The 11615-nt window shown below is 47.3% G+C and overlaps 1 protein-coding gene across 1 annotated transcript; it reads right to left on the reverse strand.

Annotated features, from left to right (window-relative positions):
* Positions 1-770: 770 nt before the first annotated feature.
* TMEM106A (transmembrane protein 106A) lies at positions 771-10162 on the reverse strand. The gene is made up of 7 exons (XM_082494970.1): positions 9860-10162; positions 9168-9231; positions 8607-8766; positions 7956-8096; positions 7355-7398; positions 6662-6715; positions 771-1225 (listed from the first exon to the last, which is right to left on the reverse strand). Exons 1-7 carry the CDS (start codon positions 10062-10064, stop codon positions 1105-1107), a joined length of 789 nt encoding a protein of 262 aa, XP_082351096.1. The 5' UTR covers positions 10065-10162; the 3' UTR covers positions 771-1104.
* Between the last annotated feature and the right edge of the window lie 1453 nt (positions 10163-11615).

Genomic DNA, 11615 nt, shown 5'->3' on the forward strand with positions numbered 1-11615 from the left:
GGAAGCAGCGGGGCGGGCGGGGAGGGCCGCACGGATCCGAGCAAGGAAAGCCGGCTGCTGCAGCGGCGGCGGCTTCCCTGCTCATCGGTGGGATGGTCTTTAAGGTCCGTTCCAACCCAAACCACTGTGATTCTATGAGAGAAGGCTGCCGTGGCTGTTGTGCCTGTGAAGGCTGATGATAATTTTGCAGCTTTAGAAAAAAAGGCCCAAAACATCACACCCCCAAAACAGCTGCTTCTTGATATTTGTGCAAACTAAACTTTTCCAGTCAGAGATGAACTGTCTCATGCTTGTTCAAAGTTGAAAGCATTAAGTGCCAAAGCATACAACAAAATGATACAAACAGCATGTGCTGGCCACAAAATACCACTGGGTGGAAAGCAGCAGTCTTTTTGATTCACAATACAAAACACATTTTCTTCTTACTGAAATTAATGGCATTAAGAAACAACTAGTGGATGAGCTTGTTTTAAAAATACATATGTACAAAAATGCATATTCTCACATGCTGTACTGGGCAGCTTAAAACAGCAGTCACCCAAGAGTCATTCTCACAAGTAGTTTTTCTTAAGACTTGGAGAGATAGAGACATCAGTTCTGTTTCTTGTTCTTGTTGTGCAGATTGTGCAAGTGTCATTAGATTCTGGTGATGTAGATGCAATCCAGCCAAAAAGTCTCATCACAGTCCTTTTTCAAGTTATGAAATACTTAAATTCAGGACAGAAGTGCAAAATTATGCAAGGAGGAAACAACTAGAGTTAGTCTGACTCATTGGGCCCTGCCTCTAAAGTGGCAGTGAAACAGAGATTGTGGCTCACTCTGATCAGCCGTGCAGAGACACCCCATGTACTGGTCACTCTGTTGAAGCATCAGCCATGGTAAGGCACTGAAAAAAGAAAGCTGCAGTCTGAGGGCAGTAGAGTCCACATTCACAAGGCCAAGTACATTACCGTCTTTCCTGGATAAGACTTCTCTCTCTCATGCAAACACTGAGCCTCCTGTTTAAGGCATAGACTGAGAAGAAGCCCCAGAGGTTTGTCTCCCTATGACTTGGCCTTTGTGGTGGGATATGCTGCACCCAAAAGCTCTGCCAACCTCACCCTGTCATGGCAGGCGGTGGTACAGGGGGTGAGGTGGCGTGGCATTCCCCTGGCAGTTCACATACTGGTAGTCTTCAAACGCCAGCTGCTCTGAATGACACAGGTATGTGCAGGTCAGGGTACCCCTGCAAGGCAAAAGCAGACCAGAACTGCACTTGTGATTGTCCCAGACTGAGGTTTCTCATAATGTCCCATGATAAGCTCCCGCTGCCATCCTGGTTTGTTGCTATTACATAGGCCCAGAGCTCAACAGTCAAGATACCCTCACCTCAATTTCAGGTGTTGGAGTGGGAAAGCATCTTTCAGACTGCATTAAAAAAAACTTTTACAAGATCACCACCATCACAACAGATGCTTTGGCCATTCCAGAAGCCCATTCAGACTTCCTACCCCAGCATAATGCTCCTGTACCATTTTACCATTAACTTGTTCCTGAAGAGCTAATGCAAGTCACAGTGGGTGGCTGTTCATGGCATTAGCTAGACAAAAGCATGTATCTTTCAATCACTATTTTTCTGTGCCACTTCAAGAGCTGTTTGCATCAAGTAGTTTCTCCTAACAACAAGCAATGCATCAGTGGGTAATACTGGTAGGAGGAGATGTGGTGCAGGAATCGTAGAAATAGCTGGAATTATCTTCAGCTTCTGCCTAATAGAGCTTGCAGGTAGAAAGTGCAAAGATCCCATCAGCCCATAGCATCAGCTAAGGCCAAAGTTGCCCTAACAGCCAGAGCCGTTCTCCATGCTGTCCAAAACACACCATTTTTACTGTGCTTTAAGTAGCGTGGGGCTTCTGTGCACACTTTACCTGTTGAAACTTCACATCACTCAGCAGTGATTACAGTTAAAGCCTGCATTCACAGAATGGTCAGGGTTGGAAGGGACCTCTGGAGATCATCTAGTCCAACCCCTCCACCAGAGCAGGGTCACCTACAGCAAGTTGCACAGGACGGCGTCCAGGCGGGTTTTGAATATCTCCAGAGTGGGAGACTCTGCAACCTCTCTGGGCAGCCTGTTCCAGTGCTCTGCCACCCTCAAAGTAAAGAAGTTCCTCCTCATGTTAAGATGGAACTTCCTATGTTCAAGTTTGTGCCCATTACCTCTTGTCCTATCACTGGGCACCACTGAAAAAAAGACTGTTCGCATCCCCCTGGCACCCTCCCTTTAAGTATTTGTAAGCATTAATAAGATTCCCCCCTTAATCTTCTTTTCTCTAGACTAAAAAGACCCAAGTCCCTCAGTCTTTCCTCATAAGAGAGATGTTCTAATCCCCTAATCATCTTTGCAGCCCTTTGCTGGACCCTCTCCAGCAGATCCCTGTCTTTCTTTAACTGGGGAGCCCAGAACTGGACACAGTACTCCCTATGCAGCCTCACCAGGGCAGAGTGGAGGGGGAGGATGACCTCCCTCGACCTGCTGGACACACTCTTCTTGATGCACCCCAGGATGCCATTGGCCTTCTTGGCCACCGCAGCGCATTGCTGGCTCATGGTCATCCTGTTGCCCACCAGGACTCCCAGGTCCCTTTCCACAGAGCTGCTCTTTAGGGGGTCAGACCCCAACCTGTACTGATGCATGGTGTTATTCCTCCCCAGGTGCAGTACCCTACACTTGCCCTTGTTGAATTTCATAAGGTTTCTCTCTGCCCAACTCTCCAGCCTGTCCAGGTCACGCTGTAAGGCGGCACAGCCTTCTGGTGTCAGCCACTCCTCCCAGTTTTGTGTCATCAGCAAACTGGCTGATGGTACACTCTATCCCTTCATCCAGGTCATTGATGAATATATTGACCAGGACTGGACCCAGTAATGACCCCTGAGGGACACCACTCGTTACTGACCTCCAACTAGACTGCAGCACTAACCACAACCCTCTGAGCTCTATCTGTCAGCCAGTTCTCAATCCACCCCACTGTCCCTTCATCTAACCCACACTTCCTAAGCTTGCCTGTGAGGATGATGTGGGAGACAGCATCGAAAGCCTTGCTGAAGTCAAGGTAGATAACATCCACTGCCTTCCCCTCATCCAGTCACCCCATCATAGAAGGCTATCAGATTAGTCAGACATGACTTCCCCTTGGTGAATCTATTTTGACTACTTCTGATAACCTTTTCTTCCAGGTGCTTTGAGATAACACCCAGAACAAGCTGTTCCATCATCTTTCCAGGGATGGAGGTGAGGCTGACTGGCCTGTAGTTTCCCGGGTCATCCTTCTTGCCCTTTTTGAAGACTGGAGTGACATTGGCTTTCCTCCAGTCCTCAGGCACCTCACCTGTTCTCCAGGACCTTTCAAAGATGATGGAGAGTGGCCCAGCAATGACTTCCCCCAGCTCTCTCAGCACTTGAGGGTGCATCCCATCAGGCCCCATGGACTTGTGGATATCCAGTTTATTTAACTGATCTCTAACTGGTTCCTCATCAACCAAGGGAAAGTCTTGCTTCCTCCAGACTTTCTCTGTTACCTGCAAACTCTGGGTCTCCTGAGGACTGGCCTGAGCAGTGAAGACAGAAGCAAAGAAGGCATTCAGCAACTCTGCCTTCTCTGCATCATCTGTCACCACAGCACCTGTCTCGTTCAACAGCAGGCCCACATTTTCCCTAGTTTTCCTTTTGTCTCCTATATACTTAAAGAAACCCTTCCTGTTGGCCTTGACATCCCTTGCCAGGTTCAATTCCAAGGCTGCCTTGGCTTTCCTTGTTTCCTCCCTGCATACCCTGACAGCATTCTTATACTCTTCCCAAGTGGTCAGCCCCTTCTCCCACCTGAGCTTTTTCAGAAGGTCCCTACTCAGCCATGCAGGTCTCCTCCTTCCCTCGCCTGATTTCTTGCTCTTTGGTATGCACCAATCCTGAGCTTGGAGGAAGTGATGCTTAAATAGCAGGCAGCTCTCTTGAGCCCTCTTACCCTCTAGAGCCCTCTCCCATGGGATTTGTCCAAGCAATTCCTTGAAGTGATTAAAGTTAGTCCTCCTGAAGTTTAAGGTTTCAATCCTACTTGTCATTTTGTGTATACTGCACTTAATCCTGAACTCAATCTTCTCATGATCACTGCAGTCCAGTCTGCCCCCAACCTTAACATCCTCCACCAGTCCTTCTTTGTTTGTCAGTACTAGGTCCAGTAGTATATCTCTCCTGGTGGGCTCCTCCACCACCTGAGTCAAAAAGTTATCATCAATGCATTGGAAGAACCTCCTGGACATACATGCCCAGCTGTGTGGTCTTCCCAGCAGATATCAGGGTAGTTGAAGTCCCCCATGAGAATCAAGGCCTGCAATTGTGAGATGATTCTCACCTGTCTGTAAAAGGCCTCGTCAACTTCCCCATCCCAATCAGGTGGCCTGTAATAGACACCCACAACAGTGTCCTCATATTACCCTGCCCTTTAATCCTTACCCACAAGCTCTCAACTTGCTCTTCATCTGCTCCCAGGGAGAGCTCGATACATTCCAGTTGCTCTCTCACATAAAGAGCAACTCCACCACCTCGCCTCGGTGGCCTATCTTTCCTAAAGAGAACATAGCCCTCCATGACAGTGTTCCAGTCATGTGAGCTATCCCACCATGTCTCAGTAACTGCAATGAGATCATAGTCCTGTGACCACATGCAGATCTCTAACTCCTCTTGTTTATTCCCCATGCTGCGTGCATTAGTGTATAGGCATTTCAGAAAAGCCAATGAGCGTATAGTTTTTGCCCTTGAGGGGTGGTGGGCCTTCCAATCCTCAAAAATACTACCACTCTGCCCTGCAAGCGCTGAGCTACTACCCCCAGGCACCTCTCTCTCGAGCCCAGTTACATGCCCGTCCCCCTTCCAATCTAGTTTAAAGCTCTCTCAATGAGCCCTGCTAACTCTACTCCAAGAACCCTTTTGCCCCCTGCAAGACAGGCTTTTGCCATCTGCTGCCAGCAGGCCTGGTGTTCTGTAAACCAGGCCGTGATCAAAGAACCCAAAACCCTGCTGGTAGCACCAAGTTTGGAGCCAGTCATTGACCTTCCGGGTCTGCCTGCTAACCCCCTCATCACTCCCTGCAACAGGAGGAATAGAAGAAAACAAGACTTGTGCTCCTAATCCCTTAATCAGTCATCCCAAGGCCCTGAAATCCTTCTTCATTGCCCTTGGCATTCTTCTTACTACATCATCACTGCCTACCCGAGAAACTAAAAGGGGATAACAATCTGATTGCCGCACCAGGGTTGGAAGCCTCCTCTTAACATCACTAATCCGGGCCTCAGGAAGGCAGCAGGCCTCCCTATATAGCGGGTCCGGTCTACATATTGGGCCTTCTGTCCCCCTCAGAATTAAGTCCCCTGTTACAATGGCCCATCTTTTGTTTTTACTGAGGCAGTTTTGATTCGGGGGGTGGTCAAGACCCATAAACCAAAGAATTGACAACACAGCCCTTCAAATTGCAACAGAAGACTAAGATTTAAACACCTATGCTTTGGAAAATCACCAGTGACAGTTCTTTACTGACTTGGGAGAATTCCAGCCTGGCACGCCTCCAAGAGATCCACATACTTTCTTCAATCAAACACTTTTCCTAATATTCACAGTCCATTTCCAGATACAGCAGGTGAATCCCTAGCTTTAGATTAGCACAAAAGACCACGACACAAAAGCAGTTCCTCCTTCCTGAAGAAATCATGGACTCTGGATGGTGAACCTAGAGGTCCGTCTTCCAAGAGTGGACTGAACCTGGAGCCTGTCAGCACAGACATGCAGGGACATCCCTCCAGTGGACACAGGCTACACAAGGAGACAGTTTCTCCTGCAGTTTTCCAAAGTGGCTTAAACTTAGCTAATGAAAACCACTCTTTCATGGCTGCATGGAGGTATTCTAGCACTGTCACACTTTGTAAGAGCTTCCCTGTCTCACACCAGTTTTAGCTCTAACCCAGACCAGAACACTAGCAACCTGTCCCAGCAGGAGCTGTATTATAAAACTTCAGTTGTGCTCCTTCCTCTCTGGCAGGGAGGAACAGCCAACCTGCATTTGCTTTCCCAGCAGGGCCTGTTGTACTCTAAAACAGTCAAGCTCAGCATGGTCCTCTGGTCCATCCCCTGAGCAGGAGCTGTCTCAGGCAACAGAATCTGCAGAAAAGCCTGCTTTGTCCTGCCTTGCCCTTGGCAGCTGGTGTCAGAACACTGGGAGGCAGTCATCCACACATCCACACAGAGTCCAGGCTGAAGGAGTCTGCCCCCAACACCGTAAGGTAGGCAGGCATAAGAGAACTACTCAGTACTTCTAGCTCTGGACCAAAGAATTACTTCCCAACAGCTACATCAGTATTCCAGAAGGAAGTCTGCCAGGCCAGCTTGCTTTAAGTAACAGTGACAGGTTGAGCTGTGAGTAAGCTTGAATCCAGGGGACTTCTCAGGACAGTTAAGGCTTTGGAGAATTCTCTCCTCCTCACACCTCAGCACACCTATCTGGATAACAGCTCATTCACACTGCAGGCAGTCCTGATCTCGAAGAAGAGTGACTGCAGACCTTCTTGAAGGGAGCTGAGAAACAACATAGGTGACATGGATGTTAGCCATAGCTCTGAACCAGGCATCACTTACTGTATATGCAGCAGAATATTGTGAACTTTGACTTTAGTCCAGGTGCAAGTGTTACTACAAGAGAAAAGAGAGAATTAATTTCACAGGAGCTCCCTGCACCATGTCTCCTGTCCTCAATTATTCCATTGATTCTGTGCTTCTCCAAAAATGTCTGTCATTGTGATGTTCTGACAACAGCTATGCAGGCAAAGTTCTTCAAGCACAGCAGTATCAACTCAGTAAAACATGCTTTTGCTGGTGTAACTCTAACAGTGGATCTAGTAATCGTGGGCCTTGTAAATATGCAATGCACCACCCTGTCTGCACAGAAGCTGTGGTTGCTACGAACTTCACATAGTTTGCTGGTCATTTGCAGAGAAATGCAGTTTGTACAAGGTACCTTCAGCTGCTCATAAACGGAGCATTTAAAGTTGACAACCTAGACATCAAATTTGTATCATCACTTATCAGAACATACAGAAAACATTGTTCAGCCAACTCTAAGCAAAGAATACAAATAAATGGGAAAGGAAATGAGTTTAAAATGGATGTGACAGACTTTTACCCAGATCAGCTCCACACATTAAACTGAAAGTGACACTCACTCAGAGTTGCTCTACAGACAGGACCAGCAGAAGAAATCTAGCCACGAAAAGCCTATAAGCATTAGTGCTACTTACTAACCAAAGGAAGAAACCTTCAAGAATTACTCACTAGGTGTTATTGTCCAATATCCTACTGGCCACCGTATAATAGATCTGCAAATGTGAACAGAAGAGAGAGCAGGAAGTACAAGAACTATAGTATGTTTGTACACAATTCAGAGAGCTGAAGTAGGGAGAACTGAATTCTCATTAGGTGTCTGAACCTGAATTTCAAGAGGTCTAGCCTAACAATTGTTTTTAACAGTAGGTAAGAAAATAGAATGAGAAATCAGATCTAAAACGGCCATCTAGGCCACACACCTGGCCTTTACACCAAGAATGGATCAGCTGTGCTCAAACTGCTCTCAACAGGGTTTTGTCTAACCTGTTTTTATGCTCACCATCATTTTAAGGCAAGCATACAACCCAGCCCACTATCTGAAGAGCAGACAGATGTTCCTTGCCCAGGAATGTGTAAGCTTTAAACTCAGCAACATGTAAAGTCCTAAAACACCCCTTCCTGAAGTGGGACATGGGAAGCTGCCTGTGGAAGAGCTTTGAGTATTTGGCAGACAGATAACAAAGGAGTGGATCAAGTATACAATAAGCACCTCCCTGTCCAGGACATCCAGATTAGTTTAGGAGAGAATGTAAGAAACAGCAGAGCTCACCTGGCCACTCTGCAAAGCACTCATATTCAGCGGGGTTTTCATGGTGGTCTTCCCTATTACCAGGGACTGGTGCAAAACCTCTACGTCCAGTTGCACTACAGTGACTAGGTAGAAGTTGTTATTACTTATGTTCAGCACATTCTAGGGAGAAAAACAAAAAGAAAACAAACCCAAAACACGCATCACCTTGCAGCATGGCCATACATTACTGTTGCAAAGCTACTTTAAATATACTCCTGCTATGACGTTACAGCAATGAGACTACAGCCCTTGCAAATCCTCAGATGTACATGCAGCCTGTCCACAAAGGCACGTATGCTGCAGTGTCTCCCATGACAGTCAAAAGGGGACAACCATGCACCTCAAGGATGCAAAAGAAAACGGGTTCCCAGAATTATTCACAATGCTGCTTCTACACAGCTGCTTTAGCCACTTTGCGTGGTTTGCTCACTCACAGTCAGGCCATCCACACCTTTGATGCTGCAATACACTCTGGACATTGATTCCAAGCAACCATAGAGTGGTCGGAGATGGTGGGAATGGCAAGACTAACTTCAGACAGTGATCAGTTAGCCTACACGTGGAATGGCACAGGAGATAAGCAGGGAGCCCTTGAGATCCACCCTTTGACAGTGTGAACTGAGCACTTACCGTCATGTTGAGAAACACACTGGTGGTGGTAGCATTAAAGCCAATGGAGGAGGCATTCAGCCCTGCAGGTAGCACAGTAATGGAGCGAGGAAACAGGAAGAAAATACTGAGAGATGTCATCAGCAGGCAGATTGTCACAGCAAGACATACATAGAGTTTCCTGCAAAACAGCACCAAGGCCACAATCATTCTCTTCGTTTATCACCTGCAAGCACCTGCAGTTCTGCTCCAGCTCAAAGCAGGGAGACAATAAAAGCTTGGGTGCCAGAAAACTGGGATGGGTTTGTGCAGAACTATTTGCCAGCTACCAAATCATAGCAGAAGCGGGGTACAATCCCACACACCGACATGGTGCATTACGGTACAAATTGCTGGAGATCCTCAACAACAGCACACAGAAGACTGTCCAAAAATCTGCTATTGCTGAAGAGACACAGTAAACACCAAACTTACTGCAAGACAGATCACAAAGGGCAAAACACATAAAGAACTGAGCCTTTCCTTAATACACAGAACAAACATTCAAAAGATGAGAAAAGGGAAAAAATTAACAGCGCTTACGTTCGTCTAGGCTTTAGCCTCTGGTCACCATATGGAATCAGAGCCACCAGCTGCTTCTCTTGCTCTGAAAGAGGTGACAGCAGATCAGAGACCACACCAAACACACAAGTAAATAATGCAAACCGCATTGTGGGACATTGCACAGCAGCCTAGTGTCCATCTGCACTCACTTCACAGGTGATGCTGTCCAATTAGAAGGCAAGTATGATGCAACTAAGATTCCATTTTGAGCATTCCCATCTCTGGGCAGAAACAATTCTCCAGGGGCACCAGGGTGGGCTTTGGGTAATTATCTAGCAACAGCACTCCCTGCCTTCCCACCCCATCCTCCCCCACTAGAGGCAGCCCACAGCAGTCACAAGTGAGCTGGAGGTACCAAGACAGGGCACCCCTAGACTGAATACAATAAAGACCAACTGCTTCAACCAAGGACTTTAGGCAAAGGGACATGTACCAACCTCATAAGACTCAAAAAGCACTGAAGCAGCACACAGAAGAATCACGGAGTTTCAGAGTTGGAAGGGACCTCTAGAGATCATCTAGTCCAACTCCCCTGCTAAAGCAGGATGGCCTAGAGTGCATTACTCAGGACTGCATCCAGGCGGGTCTTGAAAATCTCCAGAGAAGGGGACTCCACAACCTCCCTGGGCAGCCTGTGCCAGTGCTCTGTCACCCTTGGGGACATCACTTACCCCTGGGGATCCTTCCTGTTCCCTGACATGTTGGACAGTTGACATAGCTTCGACGTGCAATGCTCACACAGGATGTATCAGTGTTGGTGATACTAGCATAATCGGCAATTTCATCTTCAGCATCCAGTTGCCTGGGTAAGATGAGTTTGTCTTCACTCTCCTTTTCATCAGTTGTTTTCCAGAACTGTGAAAGTTTTCCACCCATGGTTGAAGGAAGAATTCTCACTACGTGTCCAACACAAAACGCATTAAGAAAATTGTCTCTGTGAACCAGCCTCCAAGAGCAGCACCATTAGCATTTGTAGTAGATCACAAGTATCCTAACATTTAGCAAGTTTCCTAAAAGCACAGATCTGAAGTTGCTTTAAAAGATGAGTTACTGCAAGTAACCCCCCCTTTTAAACATTCAATCTTCTAGATACCCTGGTTGCAGGAGAATGCCGCTCTAGAGGGTAGCATACCAGATACATCTTTATCTCATAGCATGTGGTAAGAGAGGCAAACACCAACTCAAAGCTCCTGAAGGTTTTAAGATGACAACACAGCCCAGAAGCAGAACTGCCAAGTTCTTGACTGGTCACTATTCACCTACATCCAACAGGAAACTCACCTGAACATCAAGGCCTTGGCAATCCCCATCGAGCACAGTGTTACTAACAGTAACAGTAGCCTGACTAAAATCAAATAGCATGCAAACAGAATCTAAAAGTAGGCAAAATAAAATAATAGAATCTAATGATAGTCTATTTTTTAAATTTAAAAATACAGTTGAACTTGTTTTCCCAGGCTTTTGACAATCAAAAACTTCTACATCAGCTCCCAGTAATCCTCCCAAAAGCATTAACAATACCAAGCTGAATAAAAGCAACCGTATTTTCAAAGACATCAGTTGAATGCAGTTTCCTACCCATGCCAGTCTCTCCTCTAGGCAGTCTCATTTCAGCAACTCAAATATAGGGAGGATGTTTAGCTTTGATAGACAGCTGCTTCTACATTTGTGCAGATGATCCAGAAGTTTTGTGTGAATAAACGCTCAGGTCTCTGTTATAAGACACACTGGGGATGGAAGTCACCGTCTGGCAGTGGAGAACCGCCAGAGCAGAGTTGCGGAGCACAGGGCTCATTCCACAGCCCACAAACCTGGGCCACAATTGCAGGGCATGAGCCAATTCCAGAGGCAGCTACTGGTTTCCTCACTCACAAAGGAAGAGCCGGGATCTCATTGAACTCGCAGAGGTGGACGTGGCTGCAGCACAGCCTGTTCGGCCCTGGAGGGCCAGAGTGGCCTTGCAGCAGCCCAGTACCCCAGTTATGCAGTTCTGCAAGGACACTGCAGGGAGGCTCCAGGTAATTCAGCATTCCCCACCCTCCTGCAGCATGCCAAGGGCAAGGGCAGGCCAGAGATGCTTCAAGGATCTGCACTTTTCTAACACTGGAAGGCCCTTATTACATTGTACCACACGTCCCCATCTCTGGAGCCTCTTGAGGGTCCTGGGCAGTGAGGCTGCAGCTTCACCTATGCTCTCAGTTGACATTCTCTAGCTTTTCAGAAACAAGCAGCGAGGAGGAGTGGCAGCCTTTCACAGAACTGGGACAACCAGCCAGGAAAGCTGGGAAAGGCGTGAGTGGGCACCAGAGAGACCAGGGGAACGGCACAGCGGGTGAAGTTTCAGCCCTTGGGCACTTTCAGGTTCACCATAACCCGCCCGCCCCAAGTGCCACTACTACCACCGCGGCAGCCTCGAGGTGCACAACA

This window comes from Vanellus vanellus (genome assembly GCF_965231255.1).
Source record: "Vanellus vanellus genome assembly, chromosome: 24".
NCBI lineage: Eukaryota > Metazoa > Chordata > Aves > Charadriiformes > Charadriidae > Vanellus > Vanellus vanellus.